We start from the raw sequence: 17,829 nt of genomic DNA, 5'->3' as shown, positions 1-17,829 counted from the left end.
AATTGATAAGGTTAAAAAACACTACAGGTAGTTCTCGACTTACAACCACAACTGAGCCCAAAATTTATGTTGCTAAGCGAGAGAGTTGTTAAGTGAGTTTGGGCCCATTTAACAATCTTTCTTGCCTCGGTTGTTAAGTGAATCACTGCAGTTGTTAAGCTAGTAATGTGGTTGTTAAGTGAATCTGGCTTCCCCCTTGACTTTGCTTGTCAGAAGGTCGCAAAAAGTGATCACATGACCCCAGGACACTGCGGCCATCATAAATACGAGTCAGTTGCAAAGAGTCTGAATTTTGATCCTGTGACTAGGCGCAGGGGTAGGCAACCTTGGCTCTTTTATGACTCGTGGACTTCAACTCCCAGAATTCCTCAGCCAGCATGGCTCAGCTTGGAAACTCTCCCTTTCCCCTCAGCATGGCTGGCTCAGGAATTCTGGGAGTTGAAGTTCACAAGTCATAAAAAGAGCCAAGGTTGCCTACCCCTGGTGCTGCGAGGGTCATAAGTGTGAAAAACGGCCATAAGTCAATTTTTTTCAGCGCTGTTATAACTTCAAATGGTCCCTAGTCGAGGAGTACTTTGTAGCCAGAATTATGCTCATTTTTAACAGCATTGCCAGAGGAACACCACAAGGAATTTCAACTGTCTTTTGGAGAGAAGGCACGGCATATTAGCAATGTTTTCATTATTCATAATAACATACTCAAATAAAACTGCGCCTTTTAAAGATGGTGGTTGCTTCCTGATCCTTTTGCTCTCTCTTTTTGCACCTCAGCCCTTAGATCAGCTGTTCTGATCCAGCGGTGGTATCGACGCTATGTAGCCCGACTCGAAATGCGACGGAGATGCACCTGGCGCATCTTCCAATCCATAGAATATGCGGGAGAACACGATCAAATGAAGGTACGGTGGCAACAGGTGTGTGGAAGCATCAGCTCCCAGTTGTTATTTAATACAGAATAACTGAGTTGGAAGGGACCTTGGAGGTCTTCTAGTCCAACCCCCTGCTCAAGCAGGAACCCCTACACCATTCCAAATAAATGGATGTCTGATTTCTTCTTGTAAACCTCCAGTGATGGAGCACCCACAACTTCTGGAGGCAAGTCGTTCCCCTGGTTAATTGTTCTCACTGTCAGGAAATTTCTCCTTAGTTCTAGGTTGCTTCTCTCCTTGGTTAGTTTCCATCCGTTGTTTCTTGTCCTGCCTTCAGGTGCTTTGGAGAATAGATTGTGGCAGCCCTTCAAATACTGGAACACTGCTATCATGTCACCCCTAGTCCTTCTCTTCTGAACCTTTACAGAATATAGAATAACAGAGTTGGAAGGGACCTTAGAGGCCTTCTAGTCTAACCCCCTTCTCAGGCAGGAAACCCTATACCATTTCCGACAAATGGTTGTCCAGTCTCTTCTTAAAAACTTCCAGTATTGGAGCATTCACCGGTTCTGGAGGCAGGTTGTTCCACTAGTTAATTGTTCTCCCTGTCAGGAAATTTCTCCTTAGTTCTAGGTTGCTTCTCTCCTTGATTTAGTTTACATCCATTGCTTTTTTTTCCGATAAAATTTTATTGATTTTCTAATTTTTACAAATCGTAAGTGCTTAATAAACAGCATGTTATCTGGGTTCATTTTTTTACTTAACAATACATATTAAAATTATTCTGTATCTTCCTTTTCTTTGTTCTTCAATATCACTCTTAGTTTCTGCACATTCTGACATTTTTTTAATCCTCTCTTGTTGAAGTGATGTTTCTTCACTTTTCAAACACTAAACAGATACAATTCTTTCTACTATTAATACATATAACATACATACAATATTGAATATATGTTTCTTCATCATCATATTTTTCTAATATTGTATCTACTGATACAATTGCTTCTAAATTATAACATCTTTTCTATCCAATTTGTAACTCAATTTTATTTGCAATTACGGTCACCTTATTAGACCAATATTCTTGCTTTCCCATCTCTTGTTTCCATTTTGCTTTCCCTTTAGTGTTCAAAATATCTTTATACATTACGATTAGTCCTTCTTTTCATTAGACTAGACTAGGGGTAGGCAACCTTGGCTCTTTTATGACTCGTGGACTTCAACTCCCAGAATTCCTGAGCCAGCCATGCTGAGGGGAAAGGGAGAGTTTCCAAGCTGAGCCATGTTGGCTCAGGAATTCTGGGAGTTGAAGTCCACGAGTCATAAAAGAGCCAAGGTTGCCTACCCCTGGTCTAGACATACCTACACATAGTTGTATGTCATTAAACTAGACATACCTAGACCTAAACTAGACATACCTAGACATAGTTATGGCGAAGGAGGGTAGCCCAGGAGGGCAAAAATAAGAAAAGAGAAAAGAAATGTATGTTTCCTCTAGGTTTTGACAATATTATTTTGATCTTCTGCAGCTCAGCCATTTCTTTGACTATCTCTTAGAGAACGTCGCATCAAAAAACACGAAAGATAGTAAGTGTATATATAATTGTAATCCTCGATTTATGGCCCCAGCTGAGCCCAAAATTTCCATTGCTAAGGAATACAGTTGTTGAGTTTTGCCTCTTTTTACGACCTTCCTGGCCATAGTTCTTAAGTGAACCACCGGAGTGAACAAGTTAGTAACCAGATTGTTAAGTAACACGTTCGTTTAAGTGAATCTGGCTTCCCCATTGACTTTGCTTGTCAGAAGGTCACAAAAGGGGATCACATGACTCGGGGACACAGCAACGGTCATAAGTATGAGTCAGTTGCCAAGCACCTGAATTTTGATCACATGATCCTGGGGATGGTTCAAAGGTCATACGTGTGTGGGGGAAAAACGGTTGCAAGTCACTTTTTTTCAGTGCCGTTGTAACTTTGAAGGGTCACTAAATGAACTATTGTAAGTCAAGGACTACCTGCGGGCACATTTTTAACTTTTCTGATTCCTCAGAGAAAGGACCGTCTGCATTAATATCTGAAATATCTTAAAATTTTGCTCTACTCCTGCCAAGGGGATTTCCTTAACCGCATCCTGTCGGAGACGGATAATACGAAACGGATCAAACTGGAAAAAGGAATGGAATCTATGGAGGTACCAGTTAGTTACAGGGGCCCTCGACTCAGTTTCCCCCTGACGCCGGACGATGCGGTAAACATCCTGGAAGCCTTCAGAAACAATCAAGTAAGTACTTGAAGAACAACTATCTCAATGTTGCTTCCGGGAATGGATCAGAGATCCCTAAAATTCTTTCCAGGTAGTTCTCGGCTTACAAGCTTTCGTTTAGTGACCGTGTGAAGTTACAACGGCACCAAACATGAGACTTACCATTGTTCCTCGCAGTTACAACCATCACAGCATCCCCACAATCATGTGATCGGAATTTGGATGCTTGGCCACCAACATGTATTTACGATGGTTGTGGCATCCTGGAGTCAATTGACCGCCATTTGCAACCTTCCTGGCAAGCTTTTTTTTTTTCCAATGCCGTTGTAAATTTGAACGGTCACTAAACGCACTGTTGTAAGTCGAGGACTACGTGTGTAAAGGTCCTGTTGGCTCACGCTAATTGGCTCGTTCTGTCGGAGTTGGTGGGAGTGAAGAACACAGGAGAAGCCACTAGTATAGGGGTGTCAAATTCAATTTCATTGAGGGCCGCATCAGCATTGCGGTTGCCCTCGGGGGGGGGTGTGGGGCCAGGGTGGGTGCGGCCTACTGTTGGGCATGGAGTGGGTGTGGCCTGTTGGGTGGGCGTGGCCAGCTCTACATCGTTTGCATCAAGGGTGCCTGTGGGGGGCCAGGGCAGGAGTGGGACAGATCTGAGGGTCTCTGGCAGAACGGGGTGGGACCAGGGCAAGTGCCAAGGTATGGTCCACTGGAGGAGCCTCACTGTTCCTCTCAGGCCATGGGGGGCTGGATGGTGGTGCGGGCTGCCCGGAGCCCTGCGCAGCAGAGGTCAAATGCCCAGCCTGGCTCTTGAGCACCAGCGGCACCAAGCCCAGCCCCACTTCCCCAAGGGGNTCTTCCTCCTCCTCCTCCTCCTCCTCCTCCTCCTCCTCCTCCTCCTCTTCACGAAGCCCACTCCCTTCTAGCATTGGGTCATGAAACGTCTTCACAAAGCCCACTCCCTTCTAACTGGGTCATGAAACGTCTGCAAGAAAACCACCAAGCTAAGATAGTACCAAGGACCCCACAGTTCTCCTCCTCCTCCTCCTCCTCCTCCTCCTCCTCCTCCTTTCTGCAAAGCCCACTCCCTTCTAGCACTGATGATGTTACCTAGTTGGGTCATGAAACGTCTGCCAGTCAAGGCTCAACTTCTCTCCCGTTGCCTTTTCTAATGTTTTTTTTTCTTTATTCCCAGTAGCAGCTTCATCCTTACTATGTTTTAAAACTCTTCCAAGAGGCGGAACACCATCTGAGCCAGCTGCCAAATATTAACAGAATCTCTACCTGCTACAGTGAGGAGATCACCGTGTGTGGTGAGACAACTACCTGTTGTAAATAGGTAGAGCCCCTCGGCAAAGTTGCAAGGAAGAGGAGAGGAGTGCTCCTGAGTCCAGCAAAGGAGCCTGGCCTTGTTCCTCCTGATACCCAAAGCAGAACAAGATGAAAATCTTTCTCCTCTGTTTCATTCCTGTCTTTTCAACTGTTTCTATGTTTATACCTGGTGTTTATGTCCCAATGATGTTATTGCACTGAGTTGCACTCAGCCACCTAGAGCTGGTCTCCATAGTGAGATGGTGGCAGATTAGACAGACAGATGACAGACAGATAGAGAAGATAGATAGATAGATAGATAGATAGATAGATAGATAGATAGATAGATAGATAGATAGATAGAGAGAGAGAGAGAGAGAGAGAGAGAGAGAGAGAGAGAGAGAGAGAGAGAAATGATAGCTAGATAGATGATAGCTAGATAGCTAAGCTAGATAGATGATAGCTAGCTAGATAGCTAGATAGCTAGATGGATAACTAGATAGCTTAATAGATAGATAGATAGATAGATAGATAGATGAGAGAGAGAGAGAGAGAGAGAGAGAGAGAGAGAGAGAGAGAGAGAGAGAGAGAGAGAGAGAGAGAGAGAGAGAGAGAGAGAGAGAGAGAGAGAGAGAGAGAGAGAGAGAGAGAGAGAGAGAGAGAGAGAGACAGTGCTTTTTTTCTATTAAAAAAAAGGTGCCAGAACTCACACGTCATACAACCCGCCTTGCCTACCCTACAAGGTTCCATCCAAAAAAGGTGCCGGAACTCCGTTCTGAGCATTCTGTGAGAAAAAAAGCTCTGGATAGATAGATAGATAGATAGATAGATAGATAGATAGATAGATAGATAGATAGATAGATAGATAGATAGATAGATAGATAGATAGATAGATAGATAGATAGATAGCTAAGCTAGATAGCTTATATCTATATCTATCTATCTATCTATCTATCTATCTATCTATATCTATCTCGATAGATAGATAGATAGACAGACAGACAGACAGACAGACAGACAGACAGACAGACAGATAGATAGATAGATAGATAGATAGACAGACAGACAGACAGACAGACAGACAGACAGACAGACAGACAGACAGACAGACAGACAGACAGACAGACAGATAGATAGATAGATAGATAGATAGGGGAAAAGAGAGGAATTATTTAATGTAATAATTTGAGATCTGTACTAAAGATATTTGTATGTTATTGAATTATTGACCAACTCAGCCATCACGTTGCTTTTCAAATATTTAAATGTAAAATTAGAAAATTAATAATTTTTTTTCAAAAAAAAAAGAGAGAGAGAGAGAGAGAGAGAGAGAGAGAGAGACAGAGACAGAGACAGAGACACAGAGAGAGAAATATTTGCCTAAAAGTCTAAACGAGGGGCTTCCAACCTTGGCATCTTTAAAACTTGTGAACGTCAACTCCCAGCATTCCCCAGCCGGCATGGCTGGCTAGGGAATTCTGGGAGTTGAAGTCCACAGGTCTTAAAGTTGCCAAAGTTGGAGACCTGCTCTAAACCATTGCAATATGCGGTGAAGTTTGGGCTTTTAAATGAGGGGTAGGAGACTTCTGAGTGACTGTTGCCCAAACTCCAAAACGAGCAGGCAGAAATTCAACAGTCTAACCAAGGTTGACTATCTACGGCTACCTGCTACGATAGTAAGCGGCCTGCAAGAGTTCATATCTTCCAGGAGTTTAGTTTGATTCCTGATGGACCTGTCCATGTTCTCTTACCAGCAATAAGGAAATATCTTGGAATTTTGATAGCTTAGTCTTCTCTCAAGCTCAGCAACGTCCTGTTGATGTCAAATTGAACCACTGCACTGTGCAAGGAGCTGGATTAAAATTATTTAAAGATGATTTCCAATTTATACATTCTAGGATTCTATCAAATTCTTCACTGAGATAACACTTTCTCCCTTTCTTTTATTAGGAGACTTACATGGACAAATATTCGACTTGTTTCACATATTTTACAAGGTAAGCAGAGCGTTCATGACGATATGTCAAAAGCAATCGAAATGAATCAATCCTTACAAAAGTACCTCGATTCTAATCTTCCGTGCAAGAAAAGACATGGTAACTCTTCCCTAACCAAGATAAAACAAAGTAATTACACTTTTTGCTGCTTGTTAGACTTGCTATGGTGGAGCAATAAAACGCACAACATTCCTCGGCATCAGTGAATCTCGGCATCTGTGAAGAACACTCCCATCAACGCTGGCGGGAAAAGCCACTAGTACATACACAGGGAGCAAAGCCCTCTCCCTTCTAGCACTGATGATATTACCTAGTTGGGTCATGAAACGTCTGCAAGAAAACAACCAAGCTCAGAGAGCACCAAGGACCTCACAGTTGTCCTCCTCCTCCTCCTCCTCCTCCACACTCCCTTCTAGCACTGATGATGTTACCTAGGTGGGTCATGAAACATCTGCAAGAAAACAACCAAGCTCAAAGAGCACCAAGGATCTCACAGTTCTCCTCCTCCTCCTCCTCCTCCTCCTCCTCCACACTCCCTTCTAGCACTGATGATGTTACCTAGGTGGGTCATGAAACATCTGCAAGAAAACAACCAAGCTCAAAGAGCACCAAGGATCTCACAGTTCTCCTCCTCCTCCTCCTCCTCCTCCTCCTCCTCCTCCACACTCCCTTCTAGNTTCTAGCACTGATGATGTTACCTAGGTGGGTCATGAAACGTCTGCAAGAAAACAACCAAACTCAGAGAGCACCAAGGACTCTACACTTCTCCTCCTCCTCCTCCTCCTCCTCCTCCTCCTCCTCCTCCTCTCCCTTCTAGCACTGATGATGTTACCTAGTTGGGTCATGAAACATCTGCGAGAAAACAACCAAGCTCAGAGAGCACCAAGGACCCCACAGATTAAGGCTTCCTGGGAGCTTGTCTCCTAATCTTGCCATCCCACTGAAGTTCAATTTTAGGGATTTTTGTTTCTCCTCCTTACAGAACGGACTTCCTTCTCCGCAGAAGTTGTACGTCTTCAACGGTGACTTTGTGGACAGAGGCAAGCATTCCATTGAGATCCTGATCATTCTCTTTGTTTTCCTCTTGATTTACCCCAAAGAGGTCCACCTGAATCGAGGCAACCATGAGGATTACATGATCAATTTCCGGTATGGAATTTAAATCATTTGCAGAAAAGTAGGGTATCTAGTTTTTATTTTGTTTATCTTTGTAAGCCACCCAGAGGTACTGAGAATGAGTTGGATGGCCATATGTATTTTTTAAATAGATAAATAAATATTTTCTTCAGTACACATATTATTATTGGGTAGACAGCATCACCCGACAGATGGATCTGCAATTTAATGACCCACCACATCCAGTGTGTAGTGCTTAACGGAACTACAACTACATGGAGGGAAGCATGCAATGGGGTACCCCAAGGATCTGTCCTAGGCCCAGTACCCTTCAACATTTTCATAAACTTTGATAGTCACTAAACAAACTCTTATAAGTTGAGGACTACCTGTAAAAGTTATAGGGAATAACCTAGATGACTAGGAGGAAGAACGGTTAGCAAGATAAGTGGATCTTGAGCCCTGGCCAAGAAAGTAACCTGAGAAAGCGTTGGAATATATGTTAGAATGTATTTTGTATTGCAACAGAATTATTCAGCCAGTAGATGGCAGTGTTTAGCATGCATCTATGGTTATAATCTATGGTTTCTTTATTTTGTGAGAAGAGTTTCCTGTTTCCAGTTACAGTAATAGAGTTGAGCAGTAAAGCACATGGTGACTGTGCTCTTTGTTTGCTCTATGTGGTCCTTTATGTAAAACAGAATTTCTAACAAAGTATCTCGGACAAGCCCCTCCCTAGTTCATACCAAAATAAAAGGATGGAGGGGGGAAGCCCATTCCAACTGGCAAGATTCTGTTACTGTGCCTGTTGCAATAAAACTAGTGCCGTCTTACATGACGTTGGTTTCTTGGTCTGATTTATCTCGCAGGGCTGAAAATAAGTCAAAACTACAGGTAGTCCTCAATTTACGATGGCAACTGAGCCCAAAGTTTCTGTTGTTAAGTGAGACATTTGTTAAGTGAGTTTTGCCCAAACGTTTCTTGCCACAGTTGATCAGTTAGTAAACTGATTGTTAAGTGAATCTGTCTTTCCCACTGACTTTGCTTGTCAGAAGGTCTCAAAAGGGGATCACATGACCTTGGGACACAGTAAAGGTCATAAATATGAGTCAAGCGTCTACATTTTGGCCACCTGATCGTGGGGATGCTGCAACGGTTGTAACGGTCATAAGGCACATTTTTCAGTGCTGTGCTACCTTTGAACAGTCAGTAAACGAAGTGTTGTAAGTTGAAGACTACCTGTAACACTTTTAAGATTGTCATTGTTGTTGTTTTGCTCTCCTTCCAAGACATCTAGTTAAAGTCTTCTCTTCTCTTCTGCCTGTAGCTACGGGTTTACCAAGGAAGTCACCCGCAAATATAAGGTACTCCGGTTTGCCTACCTATTGCATCTTCGGTGTTGTCGGATACCCCTGAACTGCGCAGCCTAGTTTTTGCACTCTGCTCCTCTTCCCTCTAGGATCATGCCAACAGACTCCTGGCGGTGATCAAGAATGTCTTCAGCAGCCTGCCATTGGCAACTGTGATTGACAGAAAGGTCCTGATTGTACATGGAGGCATATCTGATAAGACCGATTTGGAACAGCTAGCCAAAGTTGAGAGGTGTAAGGTATGGCGTTAGAAGAGGACCTGCTTTTATTTGTGGAACAGAACAGAATAGCGGAGCTGGAAGGGACCTTGGAGGTCAACTAGTCCACAAACCCCTGCTCAGGCAGGAAACCCTACACCATTTCAGACAAATGGTTGTCAAACTCTTCTTAAAAACTCCCAGTGTTGAAGCATTCACCGCTTCTGGAGGCAAGTTGTTCCACTGATTAATTGTTCTAACAGTCAGAAAATTTCTCCTTAGTTCTAGGTTGCTTCTCTCCTTGATGAGTTTCCATCCGTTGCTTCTTGTCCTGCCTTCAGGTGCTTTGGAGAATTGCTTGACTCCCTCTTCTTTGTGGCAGCCCCTGAGATATTGGAAGACTGCTATCATGTCTCCCCTCGTCCTTCTCTTCATTAAACTAGACATACACAATTCCAGCAACCGTTCCTTATATGCTTTAGCCTCCAGTCCCCTAATCATCTTTGTTGCTCTTCTCTGCCCTCTTTCTAGAGTCTCAACATCTTTTTTACATTGTAGTAACCAAAACTGGATGCAGTATTCCAAGTGTGGTCTTACTACGGCATTATAAAGCAGTACTAACACTTTGCGTGATTTTCATTCTATCCCTCTGTTAATGCAGCCTAGGACTGTGTTGGCTTTTTTGACAGCTGCAGCACACGGTTGGCTCATATTTAAGTGTTTGTCCACTAGGACTCCATCTCTAAAGATGATCAGGAAATTCCTTCTTATTTGAACTTTGGACCTCTGTTTTCCTCTTGGTTCTTGTCCCACTTTCAGCAGCTACAAAGAATAAATTTACTCTTTTTTCCCTGTGACAGCTTTCAAATATTGGGAGGGTTCGATTGTACTGTAGCTTCTTTAAGCTAAACCTGCCTACTTCCTTTAATCCAGGGCCCCCCAACCCCCGGTCCATGGACAGTACCGGGCCACAGCATGCCAGCAACCGGTCCACACAAACAACCAAAGCCTCATCCGCGAGATGCAGGCAGCACACAAAACCACACACCCTCCGGTCCACGGAAAAACTTTTTTCCCCGGAATGGTCCCTGGTGCCCAAAAGGTTGGGGACCTCTGCTTTAATCCTTCTTCATAGGAATTAGACCCAATTTCTTCACCATCTTCTCTGTAACCTTTCCAGTTCTTCATTGCAGGTAGTCCTTGGCTTATGACCATGACTGAGCCCAAAATTTCTGTTGCTAAGCAAGACATTGATTGGTTAAGTAAGTCTTGCCCCATTTTACCACCTTTCTTGACACAGTTGTTAAGTGAACCACTGCAGTTCTTAAGTTAGTAACATGGTTGTAAAGTGAGCCTGGTTTAGTCACTGACTTTGCTTGTCGGAAGGCTGCCAAAGGTGATCACGTGATCCTGGGACATGCTGCAACCGTCATAAATATGAGTCAGTTGCCAAATGTCTGAATTTTGATCAGGGGGATGTTGCGATGGTTGTAAGTGTGAAAAATGATTTTTGTCAGTGCTGTTGTAACTTTGAACGGTCACCAAACAAACCGTTGTAAGCTGAGGACTACTTGGGTCCCTTTTGTATTGTAGTGATCAGAACTGCACACAGGATTGAAGAGAGACAAAATATAGACCAGTGGTGGCGAACCTATGGCACGGGTGCCAGAGGCGGCAGTCTGTGGGCCAGAGGCGGCAGTCTGTGGGCACACGCGCCATTGCCCCAGTCCTAGGCCTTCAGCTGGGTTTTATAAAACCTTTTTGCTTTAGGCCTCCGACACCATGTACAAAAAAAGGTTCAATCATTCAGTCAATTTCAATTTCTTGCGGGAAAAAAAAGATCTTGCAAAGTTAGAATTGATTGATTGAACTTTTAAGTCCCACCCAGTCTGCTGTTACCACCGCAGCCCCGCCCACCCAATGGGCCACACCCACTCGGCACCCGACGATGCATAAGTGGGTTTTGGGTTGCAGTTTGGGCACTCCGTCTCTAAAAGGTTCGCCATCACTGATATAGATACTCCAAGATCACTTTGTTTTTTCTTTCCAATTCCACAACTGGATTGAAAATATGGTTCTAAAAAATACCTGATTCTCAGTCACGTATTCTGTCTCTTTCTTAACAGCTCCCTCTTTGGTGTCTCCTTCTCAACTTAGATTCCCTCTGTGCTAACACCAAAGAGAAGAAAATCTTTAGAGTATACCCCATCTGAAGGTGGCAAATTGGCCAGGAGCAGTTCCACAATCAAAGTCTCCCAAGGGGGACAACAGACAGTCCAGGAAGATGCGAGATCCTCTCGCATGTCCCCTGGAGTCCAGAAAACCCCAGGACCCAGTTCATCTGTGGACTCAGAGGACTCAAATGAATCCACATGCTATGAAGATGATGACATTGAGCAGGTAAGCATTTGGAGAACTGCCAAAATTCCAGCAAGCAGAAAAGTAGAAATCAATCCAGCAATAGCTGACCAACCTGTAGGAGAAAGAGGGCAGAGCCTGGGGGGTGGAGTCAAGAGAGTCATCAGCCTAGAACAGTGGTGGTGAACCTATGGCACAGGTGCCAGAGGCAGCACTCGGAGCCCTCTCTATGGGCACACGGACCGTCTCCCCAGCCCTGCCTCCTCCCACGGTCCCCTCCTCACCAGCAGCCCCCCCCCGGAGGAGAGTTGCTCCTGGGCACGGCCCACACGAAGCAGCAGAGCCAAGGACATGGTAGCTGGGCAGCGGGGACAAGACTCCACCCTTGCACCCTGTTGCGCGCAGATGATGCTGCGGGGCATGGGTGGAGGGCATGGCTGCCATGGCACTGCTGGGCTGCCTGGGTGATCTGTGGCGGGCCGTGGAGGTGGTGGGTGGCCCAGTGGGCAGGGCGGAGCGGGGATGGGGGGCAGTTTTTGGGGCCCTCGGTCTCTAAAAGGTTCACCATCACTGGCCTAGAATCATTACACTCCCACAAGGCTAACCCTTCTTGAATTTGGTTAATTCTTTTTTTTTTTTAAGTTTTATTAATTTTTAAGAATTACAATCTTTGGAGCTTAGTAAACAACATGTTGTCCGGGTTCACATATTTAACATTAAGTTCTTCAATATAAATCTATTCAGTACTGCACAATCCAGTATAATTTCCCTGATCCTTCTTTCTTCCCCATATTGTTTCCATTTTCCCCTCATTACACAATTACAATTCTTGGTACGATTGATGTATACAAAGTTAGATATAAACCTCTTTCGTCATATTTTACTAATATTATACAAATAACAATACTATCAATTCATAAATCAATATCTGTTTTTCATGCTCTTGTTAAAGTTTGATTACCCATCAATATTTAAAGTATCTTTGTCAGTTATGATTTTCTCAATATTAATTACATTTATATAGCTAAAATACTTTGTAGTTGTCTGGGAACTTTCTAGTTGTAGATTTAATTTGGAGATTTGCTCATTTATGTTATCTAAATTATTTTTAGTCTCATTATGATTTCTTTTTATGTCCTCTTTGTCTGCAACAATTGTTTGGTGAATTAGTTGTAGTGTAGAGTATATTTCCTTCTGAAAGGTGTTTATTTAAGAGTAGAACAAAGTTTCCTCTAGCTTTCTGGACTTTATATGTAGCCTTTATAATCCAATAGATTCCAGAATACACGTCCAGTCCCAAAATCAATATTTTATAGTGATCCTTTGTCTCAGGCATCCAAAAATTGTCAGTCAGGCAAGGTTATAATCCACAATGTTCAAAGTGTTCAACCTCCCTGAAAACAGCTCAAAGGTCTCCTACATTTTTCTCTTTACCCTTCCCTTATTTTTCCCTTATTTTCGTTTTTTTCTTTGTATTTTTGTCTTTTATGTTTTGATAAACTAATAAAAATTTGAAACTCTCAGAATTTCTAATGTTGATGCTATTCCCTACTGACTTTTCTTTTGAATGTGGACTTACATACCTAAACGCATGAATAAAATTCAAATAAAGCAACTGGAAAATCCCATGTCTGTGACTTTGCTTGTAGGTTGTGGATATTCTATGGAGTGACCCTGATCCTAGACCTGGATGCACAATGAATTTGGAAAGGGGCGGAGGCTGTTACTTTGGACCTGATGTGACGGATATGTTTCTGCAGAAACACCGCCTGCAGTTCATCATCCGTTCTCACGAATGCAAGCCAGAAGGTTATGAATTCAACCACAATCGGAAGGTAGGCCCAGTGGAGGATCAGTGTTTAGGATATTACTGGAGAGGTACAGGCTAACAGCAAAAGCTTCTGGGTTGCAAAAGTGCATAGGGAATAGAATCATAGAATCACGGAATCACAGAATCATAGAAATATAGAATCACAAAGTCACAAAATCACAGAATCATAGAATCACAAAGTTACAGAATCATAGAATCACAAAGTTACAGAATCACAGAATCACAGTATCATAGAATCACAGAATCACAGAATCATAGAAACAGAATCACAAAGTCACAGAATCACAGAATCATAGAATCACAGTATCATAGAATCAAAGAATCACAGAATCACAGTATCATAGAAACATAGAATCACAGTCACAGAATTATAGAATCACAGAATCATAGAATCACAAAGTCACAGAATCACAGTATCATAGAATCATAGAATCAGAGAATCACAGAATCATAGGATCACAAAATCACAGTATCACAGTATCACAAAATCACAGTATCATAGAATCACAGAATCACAGTATCATAGAGTCATCATAGAATCACCATAGAATCATCATAGAGTCATCATAGAATCATCACAGAATCATAGACTCAGAGAATCAGTCATAAAATCATAGGGCTGAAAGGGACTTTGAAGATCTTTTAGACCAACCCCATGGCTAAGGCAGGACTCCTTTTACCATCCTGGACAAATAGTTGTCTAATCTTTTCTTGAAAACCTCCAGTGATGGAGCACCGACAACTCCAGGAGGCAAACTGTTGCATTGATTAATTCTTACATTCAGGAAATTCTTCCTTATTTCTAGGTTGGTTCTCTTTCTGAAAAGCTTCCTCCATGGCTTCTCGTCCTGCCCTCAGGTGCTCTCGAGAATAAATGGAAGCTCTCTTCCCTTTAAGTATTGGAAGACAGTTATCATGTCTCTCCTAAACCTTACTTTGGTTAGGCTAAACGTAACTAGATCCCTTAGCTGTTCATCATATGACTTTGCTTCCAGACCCGTTGTCATCTTTGATGCTCTTCTCCGCCTTTTTTCTGGGAACTCGGCATCTGTTATATATATATATATATATCAACTCGCTAAGCAACCCAGTTGCAAGTTAATGAGTACCTATAGAAATAAACGCATGGATTGTATCATCAACATGAAGCTCAACCCAGTGGCAACTCCACAGGCTAACCCATTTCTTCTGGTAGTAACTTACCAGCAGACGTAGACAACATAGGATCCAAACATTGTAGTCAATGGGCGGGTTTTTTTTGCCAGAATATGGAAGCAAAGGCCAAAAGTCATAAATTGCAGGACACTGTGACTACGCTTTCTTTTGGTGCTGCTAACATTTTTATTTGGGAGATTTGTGAAAACCATTTTGTGAATGATATTAATGGCGGGTTTGCGGTGCAAATAATGCACAAATGTGGATTAAGGGAAAGGTTTTCACAGCCAGTCGTGTCCAACTTTAGGGCACGGTGCTTATCTCCATTTCTTGGATGAGGGAGCCAGCCTTGTCTAAAGATGCTTCTGTGGTCACGTGGCCAGCACGGCTATACACCGAGGCACACAGAACACTGTTACCTCCACACCAAAGTGATACCCATTTATCTACTCGCATCTGCATGCTTTCAAGGTGGGCAGGAGCTGGAACAAGGAACGGGAGCTCACCCCATTGTGCGGCGCTCAGGTCTTGAACCTAGGCTGTCAGCTTTCCAGCTGACAAGCTTGGCGTCTTTAACCAGTGAGCATCGCGCCCCTACAAATGTGGATTAAAGCAAAGCAAAGATGAACACGTAGGTTTTGGAGACTTTAACATGGGAACTGCTGTAAATCACCAACTTCAATGGTGAAAAAAGTAAGGTTCTACATTTAGGCAAGAAAAACCAAATGTACAGGTATAGTATAGGGGGTACCTTGCTCAATAGTAGTAACTGTGAGAGGGATTGCGGAGTCCTATTGGACAATCATTTAAATATGAGCCAGCCGTGTGCTGCAGCTTCCAAAAAAACCAACACAGTTCTAGGCTGCATTAACAGAGGGATAGAATCAAGATCACGTGAAGTATTAATACCACTTTACAATGCCTTGGTAATGCCACACTTGGAATATTGCATCCAGTTTTGGTCACCACGATGTAAAAAAAGATGTTGAGACTCTAGAAAGAGTACAGAGAAGAGCAACAAAGATGATTAGGGGGACTGGAGGCTAAAACATATAAGGAACGGTTTCTGGAATTGGGAATATCTAGTTTAACGAAGAGAAGGAGGGGGGACATGATAGCAGTGTTCCAATATCTCAGGGGCTGCCACAAAGAAGAGGGAGTCAAGCTATTCTCCAAAGCGCCTGAAGGCAGGACAAGAAGCAACGGGTGGAAACTAATCAAGGAGAGAAGCAACCTAGAACTAAGGAGAAACTTCCTGACAGTTAGAACAATTAACCAGTGGAACAACCTGCCTCCAGAAGTGGTGAATGCTCCAACACTGGAAGTTTTTAAGAAGAGACTGGACAGCCATTTGTCCGAAATGGTATAGGGTTTCCTGCCTGAGCAGGGGGTTGGACTAGATGACCTCCAAGGTCCCTTCCAACTTTATCATTATTATTATTATTAAATCTGTTGTACTCTGTTTTGTCTTGACTAGGTCATCACCATATTTTCGGCTTCCAACTATTATGCAGTGGGCAGTAACCGGGGTGCTTACATCAAACTGGGACCTGACCTCATACCTCATTTGGTCCAGTTTCAAGCCACCAAAGGAGTATCCCGTCAAATGAACATAACTCAACGGTCAGCCAGCACTGCGGACAGTTGTACCCCAGCTAGAGATGGGAAGGCCTGGGAAAAAAACCAGAAAAATGGGGGGGGGGAAACAGGGGTTTTTCCATTTTGTTTTTTTTCCCAAAACTTTTTTTTCCTGGAAAAATTGGAAAAAAAAAAGGAGTGTGGAATCTATTCTATTCTATTCTATTCTATTCTATTCTATTCTATTCTATTCTATTCTATTCTATTCTATTCTATTCCCCATTTTCTGTTCTGTTCTATTCAAGCAATTTGTAAAACTACAAAAAAAGTGAACTTTTTTTCCCAAATTTTTTCCAAAATTTCTATTTTTTTCTGAAAAAAAAACAGGGAAAAAACATTTTTTTCCCTCATGGCTTCAAAATTTCTGGAAATTTTACATCTCTAACCCCAACCACTCCTGAAAGGACTTTGGGCAGGGTTCCAAACCAGCAACCCGTAAGTTGGCCTTGAACTGTAGTACAGACCGTTTGTTTAGTGACCGTTCGACGTTATAATGGCACTGAAAAAAGTGACCGATGACCATTTTTCACTCTTATAGACCCTTGCAGGATCATCAGTCACTTTTTTCAGTCACTTTGAATCCAGGTTGTAAATATTTTTTCGGGGTTGGAAATAAAGGAGAATATTGGTAGCTCAAGTTGAAGTGAGGGTCCTTGGTGCTCTCTGAGCTTGGTTGTTTTCTTGCAGACATTTCATTACCCAGCTAGATAACATCATCAGTGCTAGAAGGGAGTGTGGCAGGAGGAGGAGGAGGGGGGGGAGGAGGAGGAGGAGGAGGAGGAGGAGGAGGAAGAGGAGAACAACTGTAGGGTCCTTGGTGCTCTTTAAGCTAGGCTGTTTTCTTGCAGACATTTCATTACCCAGCTAGGTAACATCATCAGCGTTAGAAGGGAGTGTGGCAGGAGGAGGAGGAGGAGGAGGAGGAAAACAACTGTAGGGTTCTTGGTGCTCTCTAAACTATGTTGTTTTCTTGCAGACGTTTCATTACCCAGCTAGCTAACATCATCAGTATTAGTAGGGAGAGCCAGTCCATTCCCTACTAACAAAGACGATGTTACCTAGTTTGAGTAATGAAACATCTGCAAGAAAACAACCGAGGTCAGACAGCACCAAGGACCCCTTTTGAGGGTCGGTTATAACTTAGAAAGATAGCTAGATGGCCCGTTGTATGTTGAGGACTACTTGTAAGGAAAAATAAATGGTGATTCAGGCAAAGTCCCCCCCCCCTCTTAATTCCATCTGATTTATTCCAATGAAAATAGATGATTCTGTTCTGTGATCGGCCTCTCAAAGTTTTCCAGTCATCCCGAAAGGGCACGGACTGAATGTTTTTTGTGCAATTTCACACGGCAGAAATGTCTTTTTTTTTCTCTCCCAGGATCAGCCGAGTGGAGGAGTCAGCGTACCAAATTTTAAAGGAGCAGCTGTTTGCCCACAGGTCAGAACTCACCATAACGTTTAAGAGCTACGATAGGAAGAACACAGGTAAGGCTAACAAAGAGACATATTTTTTGGGGGGGGGGGGGGGACAGGAAATGAACATGGTCAGAAAATCAAGATGGGGTCTCTGCCCATAAAAACTTGGCAGAGTGTTGATGGCACCATGGTACCAACGAAGGAGAACATTTATAGCTCAGGGTTGAAGTGAGGGGTCCTTGGTGATCTCTGGGTTGGTTGTTTTCTTGCAGACGTTTCATTACCCTAACTAGGTAACATCATCAGTG

The 17,829-nt window shown here is 43.0% G+C and overlaps 1 protein-coding gene across 1 annotated transcript in view; it reads left to right on the top strand.

Moving 5' to 3' along the window:
* Positions 1-17,829, top strand: part of LOC107291166 (serine/threonine-protein phosphatase with EF-hands 2-like) — a gene marked incomplete at its 3' end in the record, with an annotated part of 30,523 nt that overhangs the window by 444 nt on the left and 12,250 nt on the right. Inside the window, exons 2-12 of the mRNA XM_015820136.1 lie at positions 779-899; positions 2,399-2,456; positions 2,981-3,150; positions 4,331-4,445; positions 6,394-6,440; positions 7,423-7,589; positions 8,884-8,920; positions 9,016-9,165; positions 13,131-13,316; positions 15,945-16,090; positions 17,484-17,590. Of these exons, the coding sequence (XP_015675622.1) occupies positions 779-899; positions 2,399-2,456; positions 2,981-3,150; positions 4,331-4,445; positions 6,394-6,440; positions 7,423-7,589; positions 8,884-8,920; positions 9,016-9,165; positions 13,131-13,316; positions 15,945-16,090; positions 17,484-17,590 (1,304 nt within the window). The remainder of the gene's footprint in view (positions 1-778; positions 900-2,398; positions 2,457-2,980; positions 3,151-4,330; positions 4,446-6,393; positions 6,441-7,422; positions 7,590-8,883; positions 8,921-9,015; positions 9,166-13,130; positions 13,317-15,944; positions 16,091-17,483; positions 17,591-17,829) is intronic.

This window comes from Protobothrops mucrosquamatus, unplaced genomic scaffold (assembly GCF_001527695.2).
Source record: "Protobothrops mucrosquamatus isolate PMUCROS unplaced genomic scaffold, P.Mucros_1.0 scaffold_153, whole genome shotgun sequence".
NCBI classification, from domain to species: Eukaryota; Metazoa; Chordata; class Lepidosauria; order Squamata; family Viperidae; genus Protobothrops; species Protobothrops mucrosquamatus.
This window is presented reverse-complemented; position numbering and strand designations above follow the sequence as displayed.